Source organism: Anomalospiza imberbis, chromosome 12, assembly GCF_031753505.1.
Source record: "Anomalospiza imberbis isolate Cuckoo-Finch-1a 21T00152 chromosome 12, ASM3175350v1, whole genome shotgun sequence".
Classification (NCBI taxonomy): domain Eukaryota; kingdom Metazoa; phylum Chordata; class Aves; order Passeriformes; family Viduidae; genus Anomalospiza; species Anomalospiza imberbis.
The window spans coordinates 7,391,336-7,416,130 of record NC_089692.1 but is presented as its reverse complement, the minus strand read 5'-3'; the positions used below and the strand labels follow the sequence as shown (position 1 = coordinate 7,416,130).

Genomic DNA, 24,795 nt, shown 5'->3' with positions numbered 1-24,795 from the left:
CTTGTCTGTATAATCAGTGTATTTTTTAATACATTACTTTCTTCTTGCCAATTGAATACTGTCCCATTAAAACTTCAATTCCTTCGTGGTAACGTTGCAAATATTATAATTTAGCTCTTCCTATTATTTGTAATTTTGCTCTCATGCATCCTAATCTTGTATTTTAGATATAACTTAGGAATTCTCTAGATAGTACTTTGGCTGTGGAAAGAACAAAACCCCTGCTGACTATAGCTGACTAATTAGGAAGTTGTTACTTAACCAGGATGTGTTTTATAACCTTTTTCACACAAGGCTGCACAGCACTTTAGGAATTTAATTTCTCAGTTTGCTGTGTTTTGTCAGCACATTGGGGCTGACAGAGCCCAAGGCTGTCCACTCTTCTAGGGGACACTGCAGGAGAGTAGGATGCTTCCAAACTGCCTGGAGTGCTGAGCAGAAATACCACTCAGGAGTGCTTCTCTCTCCCACTCTAAGGTGGGTTGGATGTGTGAATTGTTCCTACTCTGGAATTTTTGTTTCCTTGTGAAGTTATAGTTGCACACCAAAATACTGCCATGTGCAGGCAGCTGATGTGCCAGGCAGTGGAAACCTCAGGCCATTCAGCTCAGCTGGAGTCTCTGGGGACAACAGCAAAGAAAAGGAGCTATCAGGCACTTAAAAAGTCATGTGTAGCTTTTCATAAGATAGAGACATTGCATAATTTTCTTATTTTCTATTTTAAATTGGTGTAAAACCCATTTTAAGTGAGGTTTGGTCTTGCAAAGTGCCTTGACTCTGTTAAGAGAGAAAGTAGCTGTACCCTTAAAATAGTATTTGTTGTTTTTATCTCAGTGCTGGATTAAACCTCTGAAATTATGTAAAAGAAATAGTTTTGGACTTTCAGAACTCAGAAGTAATGTGTTAAAAATTAGAATAACATGAAAAATACATGTATGGTAAATCAGTTTTCTAGCTAAGAACCATCTTGTTTGCATTCAGTAAGGAAAACATTTTTATTTTTATGGAGTAGTTGAACAGCTGACTATTTGCTCTGTGAAGAAAAACAGGGTATTGTCACAGATCTCTGTGAGCTCTCTTGTACAGTCATTAATTTATTTACTACATGCTGTTACTACTCAGCAGAGCCCTCTGCTGTTGAAAATCCTCCTCAAATACCGTTCTATGTTTTGCTATATCTGCACCTTATCAATGAAGGAAAAAAAATTAAAATCCAAATGCAAGCTCAAGGTCCTGGTTGCTTGGATTTGTTCTGGATTCAGGAATGAAATCTGGATGTTGTGCCTACATAGAACATATTTGTATTTTGGCAGCAGTCACAGTTTATATGGAAAATAAACCTGTCTTGTCTTTGTGTATCTCTGGAGAAACACCTGCGCCAATGGACTGGTATAGGCTGAAAAAAAATATGCAGGGAGAAGAGGGAAACAAAGGCACCCTCTGAGTCATAACTGAAATAGTGAGGAGGAAAGGAAAAGGGCAAATGAGGCAGTCTAGAAGCTGAGCACACAGCCAGACACCAGGAGACTCCTGGGGAGCCCCAGTGCTCCCAAGGACGGAACAGGACATTCCCATGCCCTGTGTGGGAACCGGGCTCAGGGCAGACACTGGTGGAAGAGGAAGAAAAAAATCAACAGGTTGTCCTGGCACAGGAAAGGACATTGCAAACAGTGTTCGATCCTTTATTCATCACACGGTATTCGTAGTAAGGATGGAGAGGGCTGGCATGACAATCTGGAGGATACTCGCTAGGACATAAATGTAATTTATGTGTCAGAAATTCACTGAATAGCTGTTCCAGTTGCTCTGGTCCTGCTCCTGATAGTGGTCTGGCAGTAGCTCACTGTTGTCTGAGGACATCGCACTCGAAAACATCCCGTCCGTGAGCGGAACCCTCCGAAAAGGCACGGTCCGACAGCCCGCCCTTGGGCCGCCGGGCTCCCACCACTGCAGCAGGCGATAAACACCCCCCTCTGCTGCGGTCTTGTCTTTTTCTGAATTGTGTTGGAGAGCGGAGAAGTGGTGTTTGGCGCTTCCTGAAGGCAGGGACGTTTCAGTCAGGCTCCCTCATTCCCGCTCCCCCCGGGCCGTTCCCGCTCCCCCCGGGCCGTTCCCGCTGCCCCCGGGCCGTTCCCGCTCCCCCCGGGCCGTTCCCAGCCCCCGGGCCGTTCCCGCTCCCCCCGGGCCGTTCCCAGCCCCCGGGCCGTTCCCAGCCCCCGGGCCGTTCCCAGCCCCCGGGCCGTTCCCAGCCCCCGGGCCGTTCCCAGCCCCCGGGCCGTTCCCAGCCCCCGGGCCGTTCCCAGCCCCCGGGCCGTTCCCGGCGCGGCCGCCAGGGGGCTCCGAGCGCCGCCCGCGCGCAGCCAATCCGGCGGCGTGGGCGGGGCCGGCGGCTCGCGCGCGCGGAGGTGGGCGGGGCTTGTCTCCTGTCGGGGGCGCGCGGGGCTCCTCCCGCCACCTCCTGTGGCCGCCCCCTCGCTCCAGCTCCACCTCCACCTCCTTCCTCCCGCCGGCTCCTCGCTCCAGCTCCACCTCCACCTCCTTCCTCCCGCCGGCTCCTCGCTCCAGCTCCACCTCCTTCCTCCCGCCGGCTCCTCGCTCCAGCTCCACCTCCTTCCTCCCGCGGCTCTCCGCTCCCCCTCCACCTCCTTCCTCCCGCTCCTCCCGCCGGCTCCTCGCTCCACCTCCACCTCCTTCCTCCCATTGCTCCCCGCTCCACCTCCACCTCCTTCCTCCCGCTCCTCCCGCCGGCTCCTCGCTCCACCTCCACCTCCTTGCTCCCGCCACCTCCTGTGGCCGTCCCCTCCCGCTGCTCTCGCCGGCTCCTCACTCCACCTCCTTCCTCCCGCTCCTCCCGCCGGCTCCTCCCGGGGCGGGCGCTCCGGCCGCGGCCGTGTCAGCCCAGCCACGGCAGCAGCGAGCATGTCCTCCAGTAGGGCCAAGAAAGTGAAGATGGCCACCAAGTCCTGCCCCGAGTGCGACCAGCAGGTGAGCGGCTGCCGGCGGACGCTGGGCTGCGGAGGGCCAGAGGGGCTGCGTGCGGCTCGAGTCGGTGTTTGTGTGAATCAAATCGTTGTTGCCTTTGCAGCTTCTGCATGGAATGCGGGTTGAACGCCGCGTCCCTCTGGCAGGGTAGTGGAGTAGTTGTATTGTGCTGAGGGGTGTCTGCGCGACTGCAGAACCTCTTGTTTATGTGCTGGTGTTGTTTAGTAACTCCGTGATCTACTAAAAATACAGTGGACCGGGTGATCTGTATAACGCAGTTTGCCCTTTGGATGACTGATGTGCCCGGGGCTGGGCGGGAGAGGGCTCCGGGGTGTTATTTTCTCCGGGGGTGGTCGGGAAGCAGCGGAATGGAGCCCTTCGGTGCAGTTTGTGCCCGGTTCCCGAGTGCCCGCCTGAGCTGTTGGTGTGTCCCACTGCGGGCTCCTGGCGTGCACAAAATGGAGCTGCTCACTCTCACAGAGCGGCAGCTGCTTTGCACCGCTGCCGTGTCAGGAGCTGCTCTGCATTTACTGGGAGCGATGTGAGGACTAGAAGCAGGCCGGTTCGTTCCAGCGGAGCTCCGAACAATGGCCCGGCGCTGCAGCGGCGGCCGTGGGGCTCGGCCGAGGGGCAGCGCCTGTCACATGCGCTCCCGGGGAGCTCGGCGCGGCTCTGTGACCCTGGAAAGTCACCCCTGTTCACTGCTTTAGCCATACCTAGAAAAAAAAAATAAATAGCCTCATTTAATTTTTCTCTACTTGCACAGCTTTAGAAAAAGCCAGCATTTTTGTTCTGACTTGCATAGTTTTTACAGTGTTCCTGCTCATCCTGGCACAGTCGGGAGTGCCGAGCTGTGTGTGGGCGTCCTTTCATGTTTTAACCAACAGCTCAACCGCTGCAAATGCACGTTAAGCACGTCACTGAAATACTATTTCTGAGAAAGAGCGCGTGTGCCAAGTTCTGGTTATTCACTTGGTGAAAGGAGAAACGAAAATGTGGGAGAAATCATATACGAGAGTGGTGGGTTTTGTTTTCTTTTTTTGATAAATGTAGTAAATGTCAAACTACCAACAATAAGTAAGGAAACACTGTAGGATTTTTAAGCTGACGTGAAAACTGTCATTTTGTTCTGCACTTACATGCATAACGTGTGCTTTAGTTTTTGTCAATGTAGATTTTCTGTTAGCAGCTCTTCTGTGGCTTCCATGGATTTTATGTGCTTATATGTCCTGGCTTGGCACACATTGCTCATAGGACCTTGTTTTCCACTGCCAAGTATTTGAGAGGGAGCAAGGAACTAAGGCCTACATTACAAGTCAACCCTTTGCAGATTTTGAGGAAACTCATAAAATTCTTGTCTGACTGTGGCCTATGCTGGTGTTTCTTGAATTCTTCCATGAGCAAGGGCTTAGCATTTGTTTCTGATTTTTTCAGTAGAAGTGACATGCATGGAAATATTTAGACAGCCACAATTATTGGAGCGAAATAATTGAGTAACACTTCTTAGAATTCAAAACATTTTTCTGTTATAATTTGGATAATATATTTCAGTATTTTCACAATCAAAGCACAGTTCCATTAAACTAGGGAGCCTGAAGTACTTGCAGTCAATCTGAGAAAATAATAATCACTTCTTAATTTAGCATTAGGTAAAATGTCTTGTATGAGAAAAATTCCCTTTTTATTAGGAAGATGCTAAACAGTGTGCTAGTGTTTAGGACTCTTTTGCCTTAATTATGTTGCAGGATGTAATCAGTGTGGATCTTCAAAGGATAACTGATAGGTTTCAGTGATAAACCCCTTCCTCCAGGCCCCCCACACCCCTACTGCTAAGCGTGTAACACTAGAACACTATTGTTCTGTTGAACACACTTGAGTTCGTTGAAAAATACTGACTCTGTTCCAATCCCCTTGGGTGCCTTTGCCAAAGTTTTGTGGTTTTTTTTTTTTTTTTTAGGCCAAGCCTGGGAAGGTAATTACTGGAGAGACCCAAGTGTTCAGAAAAGGATTTAGGTGGAATTCTGTATCACATTAAAAACACACACAAAATTATCGGTGAGATAGTGGGGCTTTAGTACTTTTACACTGACATATGAACAAGGAGACAAATGTGCACACAAGTCTGTTAAATTCTGGCCTTTAAAGTTCAATCAAGGTCTGTTGGACTCGTTTTTATTATGTCAGTGTCCCCATAAAGGGAGTTAAAATTTCTAATTCTGCAAAACCTGTATCAAAAAGTCTATCTCTAAGCTTTTTGTAGGGTGAAGTGCAGGAGTTCAGATGTCCTACAGAAAGCAAAATAATTTGTTTATTCTGAGTTAAGTTCCCCTTTACAAATTCACGTACTAATTTGGCAGGGGTTTTTGAGTCAGTGGAACTTGGGTACTTGGTTCTTCCTCATGTCTGGTTAAATTGAGGGGGCAGTTGTGGTTCTGTGCTCCTGTTTGTTCCAGTGGGTATTGGCAAACTTGTAGTGACCTGTCTTAAAGAATTACATTTGAGAAATTACCTCCTGCCTTTCCCCCCCCACTATCATGCTTCAGCATGACTCCACTTTAATGTGTGCTACTTAATCTCTTCCACATCTCTGCCTAAACTTGCTTTGATTTGTGTTTTCAGTCTTAAACCTAATCAAAGCAACATGGTGTATTGCTTACTACTCTAAAAGATCTTAAAAGATCTTGGCACTAAGGTAATGAGTTTGTAATATATCAGTGGTTTTTTTTAAATTGCTCTCAGTGGATTTTTGTTAATTTTCATATTAAATGTGGCATTTCTTGTTTTACATTGTTGTTTTCTAGGGGAGCATACTGCTGCTGTCTGCTTAGCTGATCAGAGGCACTGTATTCTCTCAAACTCCTGGGCCTGCAGTCAGTTCTTGCCTGCCTGGGCTGGGTTATTTGCATTTTCAATTAAAGAGGTCCTTCTGTACCCACCCGGCCGGCCTTGTCTGCAGAGCTGCTACAAATGCATCTGTTTTGCTTCAGGCTCTATTGTGCCTCCAAAGCTGCTCCTCTCTAGAGGAGCTGCTTTCAAATGTTGCTGTGAAAGTGAATGCATCCACAATGTACTGATGGTTTTAACTCATAATTTTTTTTTTGCAAGTATATAGAGGAAATAAAACTGGAAATGTCTGACTGATTTGACTACTGATATTTGAGAGCTCTGAAAAGAAACTGTAATTCTGTTTTTAATTCAGCCTTCCTTTAATGCTCTCCACTTTCCCCCACCCCCTTCCTGTCAGTCTGGGGAAAAGTAGTGCAAAGCAATCACAACAGCTGTACATTTCAAGCTTGATTTTTAACAGCTGCATAAAGAAAAGGCTTTAAAGAAAGGTGAGTGATTTACAGAGGAATCTGGCTTTATGTTTAAATACAGTAACAGGACAGGCTGCAGTTTGCAGTACAGACTGAGTTTGAAGAGTTGTCTCTGAGGACAAAATGTGAGTTAGTGTGTTTTTTCTTCATGGGACAGGAATTTTGTCATAATTTGAAATTATCTGAAAATTTTGTCTTTTGTTTTCCCAGGTTCCTGTTGCATGTAAATCATGTCCCTGTGGCTACATATTTATCAGTCGAAAACTCTTGCACGCTAAACGTGCTGAGAGATCACCACCCATCACAGGTAATACTTGCAGAGGAGAGAAGAAGGGAGCAGCAGTTCTTTCCCCTTATTTCCTGGAGACAAAAGATAGTGGGTTTTACTTCTCTGTGTGAATTGACTGTTGTCAGTTCACTTTCCCTTCAATTTGTGCATGGTAGACTTTGAATATGTTAATTTTTCTTGAATTTCGAGGAGAGGAGGAAAGCTGGTGTTTTCAGTCTTCCTTTGTACTCATGATGTAGGCATTTATTCTGTGTATGTTCTAGCTGCACACATTGATCACTATGCAAAATAACCCCTTACAGAATGCTTTGTGTTAATCCTGTTTTGAAGCTAAACATGTAGAGGTCCCAAAAGGATCTGATTTCAGAGCATGTGCTGATTGAAGCTGGGTTTTCTGAAAATAAAAAATTGGTCATAATGTTTTATCTAAAACTGGGTGGATCTTGATTCTCTCTCCATGATTAAATTAAATCGTGCTTTTTTTGTGCCTGACTTGTGTGTCTTTTGTTGATGGACACAGTAAGAAGTCAGTTGAATGTGCTTTCTGGCATGAATAGCATTCTCCTTATGTTCATTTATATCGCTTCCTCCAGTGCTAGGAATTAGTCAGAAAAAGAGCCTGACAGGGAAGATAATGTATTAAAAAAAAACCCAAAAAGCCTGACCCAAACCCAACAAATATCTGATCTATAACAGCTACTTTTTAAAATTAACTACCAGACCTACAAAATGGAAGTCAGCTATTTGATGTTTTCTATCAATGTTTTGAAGGATAGCTGTAGATTGCCACTTGTAGGAATTAGGTGACATTATGCTGACAACTGAACTTTCAATGTGTTGGAGGTTAAGAAATTACTCCGGTAGATTGGAAGTGCTGATCAATTTTCTTTCCTCCTCCTGCTTTTTTGATAAAGTAATTACCAAATGAAGCTGAAGGGCATAATCTGGTTGTATAATTCAGCTTTGCACAGAGGAAATGCACATGGGGAGGCAAATGGAGACATGCTGGGGGTCATCCTGCTGGAAAGCAGCTCTGGAAAGTGCTTTTTACTGAGTGTGACCAAGCACTGGCAAAGGTTGTCCAGAGGTTGTGGAGTCTCCATCCTTGGAGACTCAAAAGCCTTCTGGAGATGGTCCTGTGCAGCTGGCTCTCGGTGGCCCTGTAGGACAGGGTCTGAAGAGGTTCCCCTGCTACCTCACCCTGGCTGTGACACCTGAAGTACAGGTTCTGCATGAGCTTCAGTGACTGGAGCCTGCCGTCCAGCTTCTACCCTGTGTCTGTACAAGACTAATGGGACAACTGCAGCCAAAGGAAATCAGTTCCCCTGAGAGATACAGTAGGAGACTGTGTGTGTCTACATTGTGCTCCTGAGGTAACCACAACTTCTTTTAGAAAATATTCTTCTAGTATTTTCAGCCGTACAGCTACTGTAGAGTGGTGCTGCAGCCTTACAAATGTGCAGCTAATCCATGAGTATGCTGTGGTGACTGTCCTATATTTGGTACTCAAGCTCATTAATTCATGCTTAACTTCCAGATAAAACTCACGTAAATGCTCCTTTCTTTTAATGACTTGGGTGTAGAGGAGAACAATAGCTGTTGCGCAGTGAGCATGAGGGGGCCTTGTCACAGGTTGGATGTGGTGGGACATCTATGCTGTGTTCTGAGGCGTTCACTGCCAGCACCCTTGACTCAGTATTCGATTTGTCTGAGCAGCAGCAATGATTTCATTGTTAGTGTCATAGGAAGCCCAGGTGCTGTGGTGTTTGCTGTATGATAAACTTTTGTGGTGGAACAGATACAGAATGGGGTGTCTTAAAGGCTGTGATGTGTGCAGTTGGTGTTCCCATCTTATTTGAGAAACAGCTTCTTGTGTACCAGCAAACATCTCAGGCTGCAAAATGCTTTTGAAGTAATTAAAAGGTTGATCCTTGGAATCAAGAAGTGAAGCACCCTTCTGGATCTGGCTCCTTCATTTCTGCCTGGATATCGTGCAGATGCAATTGTTTTGTAAAGGTATAGGCATCTGAGCATTTGTAGGGAAAAGGTTGATTGGGTGGGATAAATTAAGAACAAAGGTGAAAACAACCCTGGATCATGCCATTTCTGTTCATTTGCACAGAAAACAAGAGTGAGGCCAAAAGGAGGCGGACAGAGAGAGTTAAACGAGAGAAGATAAATTCTGCAGTAAATAAAGACTTAGAAAACCGAAAAAGATCCAGGTCTAACAGCCATTCAGACCATAGCAGACGAGGAAGAGGAAGACCTAAGAGTGCCTCAGCGAAAAAGCACGAGGAAGAAAGAGGTATGAGAGCTGGAGAAATCTGTTTGTTGGATTTTCTGTTTGTCTTTTTTAATTAGCAAACCTTTATACCATTCAAACCATTTAAATAGAGTAGTTCAGCCAGTACCTGATACCTTAATGTGGGGAATAGACTGATTTGCATGTGTAGAGACCTCTGGTTTTATGTTTCAGTGTCTGATGAAACTAACTACAGAGATCTAAATCTGTATTTTTAGACACTGTATCAAGTTTCAACATGTAGGTTGAAAGCCATTGGACTGAAGTGTTAAGTAGGTTTTTTTGTTGTTGTTTTGTTATTGTGTGTTTTTTTTTGTTTGTTTTTTGTTTTTTTTTTGTTGAGGTGCTGCTGCTCTGTGTCACAAGGAGAAACCATATCTGTTGTCAGAGAGGCGATTAGGATGACTGGATTACTTAAGAAGTTTCTTGAAACCTTTTGGAGGGCCGAAGTAAAAAGGGCATCTTGAATCACTACTATGACCTGAATTAGTGTCCCGTGTTTCTGGAGGAAAGAATGACTCCTTGTCTGTTAAGGTTCCTTGGTGACCTGTTGGTTTTAGTCATTATACAGTAAAGAGGCTGTTACATAGCTAGAGGAATTCTGGAACCCCTCAGGAATGTAACTGTCACTTAGGGTTCCTCTTATTTTAAGTGCCTATTGACACTGCATTTTCTAGCTGTGTTTTTTGAGATAGTAATTTTAGACCTGAGTTATGAATCCAAAATTTAGCATGGGCTTCAGAAGGTTGGAAGGCAGATAAAAGGGGAATGACATGACTTCATACAAATATTCAGCAGATACTGTTCTAAAACTCCTGAAATCTTGAAGTATATCATGTGGCATAACTCAGAAATGAAGTTATTTCTTCCTTTCCACCTTACAAAAAAAAAAAACCAAAACAAATAGGGTGTTAATCCATATTGAAAATTCCTTCAATTTCTGACTTCTCAAAACCAAGTTTGATATCTCTGCTGTTTAATGTAAATCTATTTCTTAATGTTTCTTTCATGTAAAAACCAAGTATAAATTTGGATTTTATTGGGTTTTTTAGTGCTTTCAGTGTGGAAAGAGGAGGTGGAATTTATTTCTGTATATTTTCCAGATGGCAGTTGTTTTACTGAAATAGAAATGCACTTTGTAGTATCTGATGTCTTCACTATTGCGTATGCCTTATTGATGTGTGTAGCTTCCCTCTTTGTTACTGACCCAAGCTGGATTGTCTGGTAGCTTTAGGATCCTTTCTAGGCATTTAACTGCCAGTCTAGTTCACAAACAGCCTTGGTTTTAAAATTCCAGTGAGCTGGTTGGTTTGCCCTATAAAAGTGGGTCTTCTTTTCTGTCCCCTGACAAAGAGGAAAACAACCTAAGCAACAAAGGAAAAGTTCCATTTTCTTAAGACGTGTTTTATAGTTTCCAAAAAGCAAGAATTTGACAGCAGGAGGGATATTAAGAGAACATGTTTTCCTATCCAAAACTAGGGTGAATGTTTCTAACCTCTTGCTGCCTACTCCAAAGTGTGAGAATACTGCAGTGCTTGGAGGTTGAAGACACGAGATGTGGATATAGGGGGATCTTGGCATAAGAGTGTGGTGTGCCTTTTCTTAGTGTTTCCTTAAAGTTGAATCTTACTTGATAAGATTGCCTTCATCTTCTTGTGCTCTTTTTACCATCCCTTTTCCTTGACCTTTTTTCTTTTTTTGATGGCTGTTTCTTCCTCAGCCTCCTGTGTAGGGATTTGGCTCACACCCATTTGTCATTGTCTTTGCCCCAGTGCAGATCATCTTATTGTTCAGGAGTAAGTAGGCTTAGAATATTTTTTTTATTTCTGGTTATGTCAGATTGTAGTGTGTGTAGACCACTGTGCTGATTACTAGGCAGATTAAAAAAATTATATATAAGACTGTCATGGCTATAAAAATAAATTCAGCAGGGAGCTCATCCTTTTGTAAGTAATTACTAAAACAAGTTAACATTGACCTCTCCCTTTTCAAGTTGCTTACAAAATTGAAGCTACTATGTGTGGAGTAATTAGTGGGAATTTTAGAAATATTATTCCTTTACCACATGTGCTGCTTGATAGTGTTGTTTGTGTATATTAAGCAACTGTAATTCTACTACAGTAAGGTGGTTTTTGTGTGAGTGGTTGCTAGTCCTTGCAGCAGTCTGTGTGTGTTGAAAGTCAGCTCTGGAGTGCAAGATGTCATTATCTTATTTCCTTGCCTGTTGTATTGTATGTCTTGAGGGTATTTTGGGTGCATGTGACTTGCCACTAGAGGTTGCGCTTTTGCCCTAGAGACTTGAAAAGAAGCCACTGCTTGCATGGTTTAGATATTTGGTTCCTAATGCATTTGTAGGTGGAAAAACAGGCAGACAGAAAACACCTCTGTTGTATTAACATGGAAGAACAGATTATCTGTACATTTGAAGACCATCCAGCTGTGAAAATTTCCTTCATAAAGACCCCAATGACATCTGTAGCTCTGCTTCCTTGCTTGTCATGCAATTCCATACACAGTGTGCTTGTTCCCAGTTATGTCTGTGCCTTTGACTGGTTCTTTTGTGTCCTTCGTGACTGGCTCACATTAGAGCAAAGAGCTGCAGCAATTAAGAAGAATAGAATAAGCAAAAAGGCTTTTTAAAACAAGCTATTTTCCCTGCAGATTTAGCAAGAAGGAATGGAGGGGGAGGAAAGAGGAAGCAGATGTAGATTGAGGGGATATAGCAGTACTGGGACCCAGAAAATTATGCTATCACATGTTTCAGAGCCATGTGATGACCCTGGAAAATAGGAACTCCTCCCTGCAGCCTTGGCTTGTCAAAATTGTCATTTAATTTCTTTGTCAGATGTAGTGCAAAGTATTTTGAAAATACAAACACTCCATAATAATTTGACTCTGATTTTGTTGTGGAGGTGTGTTCTTTCTTTTACTCTGTGGGGCTGTGACACACAGCTAGACTGGTTCCCAGGTTGCCTTGTTATCTGGGTAAAAACCCTGATTGTATTAAAGCAAACAAAAACCCTTATGTACTGGAGGAAGTGGTATTGGTTGTTCTGAAAAAGGTTACCAGCAAGTAAGTCTCAGTAAGAGTAGTAGACTTGCTAAAGCAGACTTGTTACTTAGCAGGCCAAATCTTCATACAGATAGATACATACATTTCAGTATCCTGATAAAACTTAAGCTGAATACATTTTCATGATGCAAGTTTTCTTTTTCCTGTAATTTCCAGCTGCATTACTCACACATTTGCTTGCCCAGTGTGCATATTTGAAGTAACTTGCTATCTTGAAAAATTAATCCATACAAAATTTGTGAAGGGGGAGGTCCATATGTGAGTTATACATAATCAATGTTTTAAGGGCTGCAGTATAAGGGGATTGCAGGAGATCTGGGGATACAAGAGACGTGATCCAGAAAAACTATTTTTGCCTGAATAGCCTCTTAGTTGTATAGCAACACCCCTAGTTTTTAATGTCTTGTACAAAAACAATACTATTTTTCTTCTTCTCATAATAGAGAAATGAGTCAAAAGTACTTTCAGATAAGACTGAAGTGGAAAATTTTCAGAGTGTGTGTGGAAGCTGTGGTATCCTAGGAGTAGTGTATGATAAAATGTCATGCAGGTGTGAGCTCTTCACTTGTTACTGATGAGAGCTACAATTGTCCTGGGAGAGCATGAAACCTGCACACCTGTGTTAATCCCTCATACTCTTTGGTATCTAGATTTCACTAAGCTGAAGTCTCAGAATGATGCTGATCTGGGAGAATGGGTAGGAAGGGAAACTAAGAAGTCCACAGTCTGTTAACTGCAACCAGGGTGTGGTGCAGGCAGAGTATTTTTAATTTTGCTGGATGCTGATATGTTCAAGTTGTGGCTGGATTTGTTTGGATCAGGAAGTATGAAACAAAGGGTGGGGCATAGATATGAAAATAGGAAAGGTTAATGTGGAATAACCAGTGTGTGTAGTGTCTGTACTCAGAACTACTCCCAGCATTGTTAATTTTTAAATGGTGAGCGGGAGGAAGTGTACATACAGAAGCTGATTTGTCTTAAACTGCGGGGTAGAACTGATAGCAAAACTCACTTTCAAACTCATTTCAAACTCAGTACACTCAAGGATATTGCCTTGCATAGCCAGGAAGTCAGCAGAAAGCTGGTTTCTGCTGTTTCTGTGTCAGTGTTAAATCAAAACACAGTGGTAAAGGATTTTGGAGCTTCTCCCATTCAGTTGTTCAACAACTTGCTTTCACATGGAAGGCAGTCTGCTGGAGTTCTCTCCATAGCTGTAACACAAATGTGAAGCCAAATCTAAAGCCATTGTTATGAGTGTGAACCCATTGAAGGGTAACAGTGTGGGTAGGTGGAGATAGGAGCTGCTGGGATCTTTGTTCCTGATCGTGCTTTCTCTTAGTTTACTGCACTCCTTTTCTTTGGCTTTCCCATGCTAGTTTAGGTGTCTCGGTGGAGCAGTTGCCAGAGTGTGGATGTGTGTGACTGTGTGTTAGTGGGACAGAGGGGTCTCTCAGGTGAGCTTTGTGTTGTGATTGGAAATGAGTCCAGGCCACATGGAACTTGGATTAGAGATGGCGTTCCACAGCTGAACGCTCTGAATGTATTTCTCTCTTCCTTCTGTCTACAAGCCTGGTCTTCTGCTGACAAAACTGTTTTCTTGTTGGCTATTTTCTTAACAATTTGTGTCAGCTACCTGTGGCTAGCTAAACTGGGAGAGAACTAGTCAGGATCTGGAGGAGGTGGTATTTATACAAGTGGTATTACTCAAACTTTATGAATTTTTGTAGTGTAACTTAGTTTATTTGAACACTGCAGTACGGAAACTTTTAGATGGCTTCCTGTTGTGTGTCTGTGGCATTGAAGCAAGTCAACATCAGCACAGGGAGCTCATGGGCTTTTACTTGCTCAATGAGGTGTGTTAGCATTGTTCTACAGCTGGGATAAGGTGGAAAGTCTGCAGTGTAGAAAGTCCAGAAATGTGCACAATGATAAATTTGGAGCCTGACTTCATCCAAGTATCAAAGGCTCTTTGGCCTTTGACCCTGTCATTAAACGCTTGGGTTTCTTTCATGTACTTGTAAAGTAAGGGGGCAAATCTTGTGTTTAATGAGGATATTGTGAAATAACTTTGTTTTCTTGGATGGGAGGCTGTCATGTAACGAAAAAAACCCAAACCACTAAAACAAAAACCTGAAGGAACACTTGAATACTTGTTTATGTTAACGATTCAGTCTTCCTTCTTTGTTAAAGAAGAGAAATTCAGTCATGCTTTTGGCTGACTCATTCTGTGGCTTTTCCAGCACCTTTGTGTGCGTCTGTTATTTCCTCCTCTTTTTCACTCCCTCTGTGCATAGGAGTTGATTGTCTAACTTCAATTCCACTACTTCACATAATTTATTAATTTCTGTGTAACTTGCATTAACTCCAAATAATGGAAAAAGCTTCTAATAGTGACTTTTTTTTCTTCTACAGAGAAACAAGAAAAAGAAGTTGACATGTATGCTAACCTTTCAGATGAAAAGGCCTTCGTATTTTCAGTGGCCTTGGCGGAAATAAACAGAAAAATAATCAATCAAAGACTTATTCTCTAACTTGTGAGCACAATCTGATGCAGTTTTATGCAGGATGGCTAGCAGATTTCCAAGGTGCCATGGACTCTCGGAAAGTGTGTTGTCTGCACCAACAAGGACCGTAGCATTTCCTGTTAAAAATTCTACTCCTGTTCTTGGAAATCAAATTCTGTCTCTACAAATCAGAAAGAAAGTGGTCACAAGATTGTTCTGTGAAAAATCAGAAAGCAGTTATGTTTCACGCCTTGAAGACAAATGCACAGAGAGACTGCACCCATTCCAGAGCACTTCTTTTGAATTTGCTGCCAGAAATGCAATATTTTAAATATTTTCAGAAATAAATGATTTTCCTTTAAAATTATATATTTCAGATTTTTCAGCTATATTGCAGTTTATGTATGTACAGTTCACATAACTTTTTAATAAATTGATATTCCAATATTTTATTGAATGGAGAATTAAGTACATTTGTGATAAACAGGGTGTGTTGGTTTTAATCCTCTTTCAAATCTGGTATTCATGCTAGGTATGACTTTAGTTTTACATTTTTTAATAGGTGTGATATACTTCTGGTAGGAAGAAAATAAAAGTGGTTTAATTTGGGAGTATTATTTTGTTGGACAACTTCATATTTTTTTAAGAATTATCACTAGAAAATAATTTCTTGCTCCATAGAGGTGTTTTTTAAAAATCATATACGTTGGGGATCAGAATCCTGAAGTTTGAGAGCCAAGCACTTGTTTTGTTACAATTATTATCTGCCTTGTCTAGCTGGTAAGTTCTTGTCCCATACTTTTTCTTGGCCCATTATTTACTGGAGAGGGAGAGAAGGAGACATCAGAAATATAGATCTGCAGTTGGCATCCTGTGACTGGTATTTCCAAAACTTGATGTGGTAATTCCTTTTACTCCCCATAGCTTTTTTTGACTGTCTTTTAAAAGTATAATTCTTACTGGTATTGTGTTTGGATTGCTGACTGTAAATATCAAAGCAAAGTCTACCTGAGTGTGCAAAAATGAGCTGTTTGTTTTGATATAAATAGTTCTGGGGAAGACATTCAGCACAGTAGTCTTTCTTAAAGTGGTATAGTGCAATTTCAGCCAAAACTCTTCCTTTAATAACTGTATGGGGACTTTATTTTACCAAGAAAAAACCCCAAAGCCTCAAGCTGTGTAAAATACTGAGGGAGGAGGTGTAGGAGATAATTACATTCACAGAATCTGACACACTGGGGTTTAGTCACCTTTCATTTGCTGTATTCTAGGAGGGGGAATGCAACTAAATGTCTTTTTCTTCAGTATTACTGGTGTTTTTCCATATCACATTGAGTAATGAGAATTGCCTAATGAGATTCGGCTACAGAACTGATCTCTGGGTGGAAGCCAAGATGTTTATTAATAAAGCTGGACTGTGGAATACTGGCTGTTTATTAGTTACTGATTAACAGAAGGAGCCGTGATAGCTTCAAGTTAAGCCACAAGACACTGATCAAATGCAAACTGTGTAAGTGAAAGCAGGAAGCATGGAATGGGTTTTTCACTTCTTAACTCCTAAGGAATAATTTGCATCCTTGTTAAATGAGAGAGACGGTGTGGAAATGTGGATAAGCCACTAAAACACATTTGTCTTTATTCCAGTAAATGAGAAATTGCAAATACAAGACCTGCTCTCTGCATCATTGAACTTGTGCTTCCCAGAACTGTGGCCTGTCACAGATACCAGTAGTAAGGACAGATGAGTCAGTCTTAAGGATAGAGAATACATTTGCATGGTAAGTTACAAGTCCCAGTGACAAAAGGGAAGTTCTGACTTAAGGGTGTGGTCAGGCTGGTGTTGCTCGTGTTGCTGGAAGGAAATCTGCTATGTTAGGAAGGGAGAGAGGGAGCTTCCAAGGTAGTGTCTTTGGTGCTGTGACCTGCTTTCCTATGGGTCTCTTTCTGCTCCTGCACATGGAATTGGTTACCATCACAGGACTAAAGTTAATGTTGGATGTTACAAAACTGTAAGTTAATTTCTACATTTAGATTGGTGCCTTTTCTAATCAGTACTTTTGAAAAACACGTTTGTACCTCTCAAATATGCAAGGCCATTTATTCTCCTTCATTGGTGGAGGTTCTCCTGTAACAGTGGTTGAGTTCTATTTCTGTATTTCTGCTCTTTATATTCCCCAGGTCTCTTCTGTCATCTCTTGCCCATATACCCTCAGGCTACTTCTCTTCCCCTGATGGCTTCCCGTTTCTTTGAGAAAGCTGTGATGGAAGCAGGTGGCCTTGAAAACACTCTAGGGAGGGAGTGGGTCTCTGCCAGGGGATCTGGCAAAGCAAGAAACCTGACTTTCTCTTCCCAGCAGCCAGAAACAAGCCATTCTTTCCTTTATAGACAGGACATTTCGGGCTCTTCCAAAAGCCCTGGTAACTGTGGTGTGCCAAGACACATTTCTTGGAACATATTCAGTAACTGAACTGGAAAGTGTCTGCTTTGTACAAAATAGGCATCAACATGATGGATCTCAAGAGCTCTTTCTTTTGTGTGCTAGAGATGATCCATGGATGAAACACTGGCAAAGCACTGTAGATTATAATTGTAAATTGCATGTGTTCTCAGTCCATGGAAGTAAAATAAAGCCAGTGACAGCTCAATGATGAAAGAGTGAAATTCTATGTACTGCAGCTCTGACTGGCTTGGAAGCTGCATAGTTTCTGAGAAGCAAGAATAAATATGGTAAGGCTTCAGGAGGTTGTTTACGTGAAGGTTTTCTTGTGACTAGTTTCAGTGTAAGATTTTAGGCTCTGCCTTCAACTGTCATTGTGGTTCAGGCTGGCTTCATTTATTTCACTGCATTTTTTGTAGCCTGCAACCTCATGTGGAAAAATACTCTTTCAGAAAAAGTGAATTAGGCTGCAGATTTTTAATGAAAAAAAGAAGATAAAGTGCAGTACCACTGCACCTCTGTACATGTTGACTTGCCTGAGTGGATAAACTGTTGTGAACCAAATACTTTGGGATTGTATTGGGAACTATCTGTTTATAAACCCCCTTTTAACAAGTTCTGCTTTTTGCCACTTCTTAGCCGTTTTTTTTCCCCCAGTGACCTGTGCTTCCAGTGTTTATAGCTTTGTGTAATAGCATGTCTGACCATCAAGTGGTCTCACAGGTCAAATTTTGGCTTGCGCTTTCGCTGCATGTCCTCTGCTCTGCTCCTAGATGGCAGCCGTATTCTGAGCAGCTCGCTGGTGTTCAGGCATTCTCACCATGGAGACCAGCAAAAGGCAGTGTTGCGTTTTCAGTGAAAGCAACCTGAAAGATCATTTTTCTTTAGAACATCACTCCTACCTAGCAGGGGAAATTAAGATCCTGCTAATGGGTGTTGCAGGCTGTCTGCACTGAAACATTGCTTCATCAGTTGTGTGGGACATCAGTTCTGGAGGTGTGAGGATTGGTGGAGTTGGATAATTTGTCAGGACCAGAGAATTCTGAACTTTAAATTGGCAATCAAATAGAAAATGGTTTAAAGAAACCCTTCACCTCCCCTGGAAGTCCCCTGAAAGTTTTCTTTGGTGAAATTTTACAAACATCTTTTAATGGTCCAGTTACTTTTGTTCTGATACTGCTATGGTTGATTAAAGAAAGTTGCAATTGGGACAAGGTATTGGGGAATACTTTGCAGATTATCGTTGTCCAGTGTCAGAGCAGGATTTATTGAGAAAGAGACTGAAAATGAGATACTGGCTTTGAATATCAGTTCCCAAAGAAGGTCTTTAGGTTGGTTTTATGTCGTGCTTTTTGATTGTTTTTTCTTTTGTAGTTTCGTTTAGATTTTGGGGTGTTTTAGAGTGTAACAGTGATCATGTAGGCTATTAGCAGCTCTGTGTCTGTTCCTTGTATCTTGGACTGTACTATGAAGGATGTTTAGCATCTTGCTGCCTAACAGGACATGGTGCTTGGCTTCTGGTGATCTTTTAAGGTATTGACAACCTGTGATTAGACAGAGTGAGCAGAAAGCTGTGTTAAGCCACAGTTGAGTTTGGGCCTGTTTGAGAAGGATCCCGTGTGTGCATGAACAGCTGCAGATGTGTTGTAACCTCTGGTGTTCTGTGCAAGTGCTTTTGTTTGCACAGGGAGCGTGTGTTCCAAGCAAATCTCCTGGTACTCTGCACCTCCAGTGCTTCGATTGGCATCATGGACTAGTCTTGGGGAGCAGGATGGACAGGACTCTTACAGGAGAATTGGCCGGGAAGGTTGTGCAGCTGTCAGTGGGTGTTTGGTCTGCAGGACCTGGACTACCTGTAGCAGGTACTGGGCTCTCAGTACCAACTGTTCACTCCCCAGATCTCCTGTGCCTGGCTTCTGCTTGTTACGGAAATACGGAGAGCCAGTGTTAACAACCAACGCTTTCAGGTGAGTCTAAAAGAAATTTGTCCTTCAAAGAATTGACAGTGCTGCCAGTGTTTTTGTAGTAGGCTTCTCATTAATTTCGCTGTGGCAAATCTAACTGCAGCATTCCAAAGCATTGCTTTCCCCAGTGATTTGCCTATGCTTTAAGGAGGTTGCCACTTTGGTTGCAGTGGTGGTAGGACAGCTCTAATATATAAGAGAATAATTTTATTTTCTCTTTTTTTAGGTTACTACTTTCAAAACAGGTTACAGAATTTTAAGTCTGGTTGTCCCAAAGTTATAAATGATTAAGCAAGCTTTTTTGGTTGAGATGAAGATCAGTTTTTCTGCATTATGGCAGATCAGACACTCTGTGATTTCCACAGATATTGTGAGGTCATCATGAAATGAAAATATCTGTGAATCAATGTACTAAAATGTTTGGGGTTTTTTTCCCTTCACTTACTTTTAAATGGTTTCTGGCACTGCCAGCTGTTGGTTGGGATGTACCATCTAAGTGAGAGGCAAGGAATTGATTAAGCAGGAGGCAATGAAAGTGGATAAATCTCTGTATTTCTTTTTTTCTGCAGAAGAAAATTTAAACCTGCTTTCACCAATGTTATTTAAAATTTCAAGCCCAGAACATGGTTCACAGGAATCATGTGGTGTCATCATGCAGCATTTCCCCAGGAAAAGGTCAGGTATCTCTTCTTCATCTTCCTGTCAGTCTCCCTCATAAGCTGCTTTTTTTGGTGCTTCTTAACTTTGTACGTCAAACCTGAGCTCCGTCTTAGTTTACTGCCTTTGGTCTTCTACTAGGTATTATTTCTCTCAGTTACAACTTACTAATTTTGTTAATCAGAGTTAAGAATTAAATACTATTTTTAATCCTGGACAGCGTTGAGGACCATAAAATGCTGTTAAGAGCAGCGAGTGTTCCAGATACCAGGAGTTCAAACAGGGTTTGTTGTACAGAGACAGAGGAAAGGCATGAGTGTAAGAAACTCTGGAAAAAAATAGCTGTTTATGTTGCATGAGCCTCTCAGCTGGGGACCTTTAAAACTGTGAAACATTGGTGTGTAACTCAGGTGAATGAAGTTAGAATAAGGCTCAATTTGTTTTAAGTTCACTGAGAAACTGTGGACTGAGGCTTAATGTAAAAGTGCCTTTCATTGTAGCTTTCTGATGTGGTGGAGAATAAAGACTGTTTCCTGTCATCTTAGAAAACTAACAAAGATCTCTGTTCTTTAGGACAGAGCAATTCCAAAGAAGGAAAAGTGGTGCAGTAAGTTAGGAAATGCTTAAGACAGAGGTATATTGAGTCTTTGCCAAGTACTGATTCAGAGCCTGATCCTGAGGTAGTTTTACCTCTGATTGTGTTGCAAACAAGAAACTAAATTAGAAACTATAAAAAAAAGTGATTTTTAATTGCACAACTAGAATTCCATACTAAATTGCGTGGACAAATCTATCTTAAGGCTAGAAGGTGAGCATTAGAATTTAAGATTTTTTTACAATGGCATGTCTTGACCTCCAATGAAAGGTTTTCAAAAAGGCACTTTTAAAACAAACTTTTTATTTCACTGAATGATCACAATTACTATTTCTAACACAAAGAGGAATGTTTTGAAAATAGTACCTCAAAGCAGTGTATAATGGACTGAGTGGAAATTGAGCAGGAAGCCTAATTTAGATGAATACTAATAGCTGCATTCTGACATACAGCCTGAGTGTTCTGATGGGGAGAGGTGTCCCACAGCGTTAGGATTACTCAGGAGTCTGGTCATCTCCAGTTCTATTTCTCTTTCATTGTTGCTCACACCCATTTTAAGAAGATTGGGAGTCTCATCCAAAATATTTAGCTTACATTTCCTGACGCTGAGCGGATTCCAAACGTGGCAGCTGTGGTGCTGTTGCTTACAACAGTGGCAGGGCAGGCTCTGGCACAGTTTCTTAGCAACAGGGAAGCTCACGTTTGCTTACAGCTCCTGCGTGTGCATCTAAATGTAGTTCTGGAAAAAAAGAAAAGGTTAAAGGACTTTGGAAGGGGAAACAGATACTTGAACAATTTGTACTGTTCAGTGGTTGAGACTGAGGGCAATAGTACATAGGAAAATCAGTCTCAAAATATTTTGTCTTTTAAAATCGTTATTAGATTTTTAATACGTTGCAAAAAATTGAAATCAAAATGAACAGAACCCTACTCCTATCAACTACAGAAAGATCAAAAATAAAAATACATCAAATGGAAAAGAGCCAGGAGGATTTTCTGTTTTGAATGCCTGTGTTAAAAATGCATTCTTTGGAAACAAGATGATTCATTATTTGAACATTGGGAATCGGAGGCAGTAATAAAAATTATGTTATGTGAGACTAACAGATGGGTTGAGATTATATTAGATTAATTACTACTGATTGTTGATTGTTGCTTGTCAGTTCACAAGTGCTTTTTTAGCTGATCAAGCTGTGAAATCTTAATGGGTTTTTGACAGCTTGCACTCTGTGACTGCAGTAATACTCAAAAGCACAGTGACTTAAAAGGCCAGTGTCAGACTGTTCTTGGGTTGTGTTATGATTGCAGTAATCTCAGTTTCTGGGGTTTCAGGCATGCAGTTTTCCTTATTAGCCAGCACTGGAGCTGCAGTGGGGTTTCCTTATATAGCAAAGGCAGGAAGGTGGTTGCAGCTTGCTCCAGACATAAGTGGTTGGAAAAAGGAATTCTCCAGAGGCTGTGTTCTTTTGTTCCTGTGTTTGGTCTTCTCCACTGTATTCTTATTTGTGAGTTTACTGGGCTTTTCTGTGGGAAACAGATTGAGACATGATATGGAAGGTGAACAAGATCCCAGCACCACTGGGAGTGGGATTGAGAGTGTTAATCCTTGTTTTTCAAAGCTGAGTCAAATTGGGGAAATATCTTGTGAAGAATGTTTTCGAGGGCTGGAATGAACCTGGTTAGGGGACAGTGATTTAAAAGACAGGGAAAGAAAGTCACCAATGCAGGCCGCCAAAGTTAAAGTCCAGCTAAAATATTTACCTTTGAATTTCAAATTCAGTCTAGAAGATTCTAAAATTCTGATTTCCACATGTATATTCATATGCTTCATGTGTACTTTATGGGGCTTACTCACTTAAATGATGTCTGCTCTAGTTAATGAACCATTAAATGAGAGGCTGTAATTACCACCTCTGTGGCTGCCTCAGAGTGGGCAAGGGAATATGTGTTAATTCTTTATGAAAATGACAGGATGCTGCATCTGCAGAATAGGAGCTTAATAAAAATCTCTCATCCCATGCAAGTGGCAGCCTACTCATCCCATGGTGGGAGACTCTGCTCCTCTCCCTGCTGAAGGCTTTTTAGAAGGCAAGTAGAAGAATGATGTAAAATAATTTTGTTTCCAGTTACCTCTCCGTGTTTTATACTAACAGGCTGTTGAACATGAAATCTGTGCTGCAGCAACTTTTACCTTTTTGTAAAGGTAAAATGAGTAAAGTTTGGTTTTCCTCTTGCTGTTCATTCCTTTAGCAGTGGAGACTAGAAGGATAGAGGTGCTGTCAGGTTGACCTGTGTAACGAGGCTTGGGGTTTCACAGAAGGAGGAGTCTGCTACCCAAAAATTGGCCCCCATCCTTACAGAGAAGGCTTCAATCTCTTCTCCTTTGGACCTTTCTTCTGACCCTCAAAGCCAAGTTTGCTGTGTACTATGGTAGCTCTCAATGCAAAATCATCTACGTCACCCACCTGTGTTTGCCAGGAGACAAAGTACATGTAGAGTAGTTTTCTCTCTTAATTTGGTTTTTTTATGGTAGTTGTAGCTATTTTCAAGTCTTCCCTTGGTAAGTTGCCTTTTGTGAGTTTATTCAGCTGCAGACATTATATGCACTTGCTTTGGCAGCTGGAACAAAAGCAGAATATTGACAGAATTAAAATTTGCTGGCAGCTCTATTTGTGCTTTACAGGCAGGATTCGTTGTAGTGCAAATCTTTGTGGGCTAATGAAGTTAAAGCAGGGCTTTTAGATAGTATTCTTTTCAACAAAAGCAGCTTGCCTAAAACGGTCTCTGCTAGTGTTTTCCTTCTAAAACAATGAGACCGAATGCTGCAGGTTTAAAAATGGAATATAATTTATGAGGCATCAAGTCTTGGGCATGAGTCCTTGTGTAACTGGAATTTAAAATCTAAAATGAATATTAATGAGGTGGGGAGGGCTGCAGACCTGTCCTTTAATACTAATCCATTGTGAGTGGAGCAGCTCTAGCAATGAGCTGATACTGGCACAGAGACAACAAGGAATTGACTGCTCTCAGAAAATGCCTCATCAGTCAGTCTTCACAGGCTCCTGAATACTTGTCCTGATCAGATACAGAAAGGCACCTGAACACTTCTGGTGTCAGTGCCCTGCCTGCTGATCCTGTGTGCATTTCCCTGGGGACACTCCTGTGCTGGCTTTCAGCTCTAGCTCGTGGTGTGGATGGAAGCGTAATGGAAGGGTAAGTTACCAGTGAGTGTGGAAGAGAGCTGGGAACCTTCAGGCTGATGTTTAGGGCATAGTCATGGTGACTTAGACTGAGTGACATCAGTGTTAGAAGCTCCCTGCCCTTGATTGTTAATGACAGCAAGGTTTTCAAATACTTAAGTGATTTTGTAACTCTTAAGTGTGTGTAAAAGAAATGTGCCAAGTGAGTAAAGCTTCCCCTCATTTTCAGGAAGGAAGATACTTCGTATTAACAGTTTGATCTAAGTCATGTGTAGATGATAAATTCCCTGAAAATGGGATGTTTGTGGACCCGTGCACCTCCTCCTAATTGACAGAAACTGGTGCTGAGAGATGAGAAAGGTCACCTCAAAAATGCTGAGCCCCTTCCTTTTACTCTGTACTTAGGGCAGGAATTGGCAAGTCTGTCAGCTGGCTGGAGAAGCCAGTTATAATAAACCTCTTTACCTCTTTCCTTGTCTTGGTCTGTGCTCCAAATGCACTAATGTGCTGCTAACTTCTCTAGTTTGAGAGAGGAGTTTTGGAGTGTAAGTATAGCAGATTTGAAGAGTTCCTCTAAAAGCTGAAGATCCTTTAATGAAGAACCTTGATCTTGATTTCATTTGTTGGATGTTATGTGCATGACTTTTGGTAAAGTTCTACATTTATTCTATAAGTAAATGGTGTCTTGTGACACCTACAAAGCCTATACTCAAAGTGATCACTTTCCTTGTCTCTAGCTCAAGGGCAAGGCACCAAGATCTATATTTCCTTATATGTAAAAGCCATTAGACTTTACCCAGCTACTAAAGATAACATAGTCCTGTGTCCATTGTCACGGAAATACATTTAACTTTGTGAAAAGTGGAGTATTTCCTTGTTGGGGATTGAAAGTTATATAGTTACTACTAAATTGTTGCCTTTAATACTCACAGAATCACACAGTCCAGAACTGACACTGTGAGACTGGAAGTTAAACTGAGGGAGAGAAACTCCAAATTAATCATTTTTCAGAACCTAAATGGAAAAAAAAGCAGTCAGTGAAACTCATAATAATAATTATATTCTTAATATTAATTAATGCAAACACTGCAGGAAGGTGTTGTTTTACACTACGGTTCTGTATTTAGATCTGCTAATGGAAGGTTGCAGGCTGAGCATTGCTCATTCCAGAGTTCTTGCCAAAGTTTCTAAAGGATTCTCTTTGTCATGCAAGCTTTCCCTTGTGGCACGATGCTTGCGTGCTGTACATGCCTCTGCTGCCACATGAAGTAATTGTGTCTCTTTACTAAATCTAGAGTAACTGCATCGTTATTTGTGCTATTGGAAGAAGTCACAAAAATATAAAAATACTTCTTTCCCTCCCTTGGGTCTAGGGTCATTGTTAAACCCTGCACCTCTTGAACAGTTCTAATATTTGTTCTTTTCTTAGATGCTGGAGTGGGGGTCTTTAATTCCCACAATCAGTTACATGGTA

The 24,795-nt window shown here is 41.9% G+C and overlaps 2 protein-coding genes across 7 annotated transcripts in view; both read left to right on the top strand.

The window, feature by feature from the left end:
- Positions 1-2,795: 2,795 nt before the first annotated feature.
- Positions 2,796-14,914, top strand: C12H16orf87 (chromosome 12 C16orf87 homolog). Its single transcript, XM_068202649.1, has 4 exons — positions 2,796-2,985; positions 6,510-6,606; positions 8,711-8,893; positions 14,376-14,914. The coding sequence occupies exons 1-4, from the start codon at positions 2,920-2,922 to the stop codon at positions 14,492-14,494; spliced, it is 465 nt and encodes a 154-aa protein (XP_068058750.1). The 5' UTR covers positions 2,796-2,919; the 3' UTR covers positions 14,495-14,914.
- Positions 14,915-15,161: 247 nt separating this feature from the next.
- The window catches only part of MYLK3 (myosin light chain kinase 3), a 42,995-nt gene continuing 33,361 nt past the window's right edge, over positions 15,162-24,795 (top strand). For 2 of the 6 annotated variants that reach the window (XM_068202639.1, XM_068202631.1), the window contains exon 1: positions 22,403-23,334. Coding sequence is in view for 3 of the 6 variants with exons in the window: in XM_068202634.1 (XP_068058735.1) it covers positions 19,493-19,549 (57 nt within the window). In the remaining 3 variants the exon portion in view is untranslated. Of the gene's footprint in view, positions 16,246-19,095; positions 19,550-22,402; positions 23,335-24,795 lie in introns of those variants that run through there. The other 4 variants (XM_068202632.1, XM_068202634.1, XM_068202640.1 and 1 more) reach the window with 4 other exon arrangements.

Bases quoted from the DNA above. Each gene is read 5' to 3' on its own strand.
- C12H16orf87 (XM_068202649.1), top strand. From the start codon at position 2,920: ATGTCCTCCAGTAGGGCCAAGAAAGTGAAGATGGCCACCAAGTCCTGC. The intron at 2,986-6,509 runs GTGAGCGGCTGC...TTGTTTTCCCAG, and splicing joins GCCCCGAGTGCGACCAGCAG to GTTCCTGTTGCATGTAAATC. The intron at 6,607-8,710 runs GTAATACTTGCA...TCATTTGCACAG, and splicing joins GAGATCACCACCCATCACAG to AAAACAAGAGTGAGGCCAAA.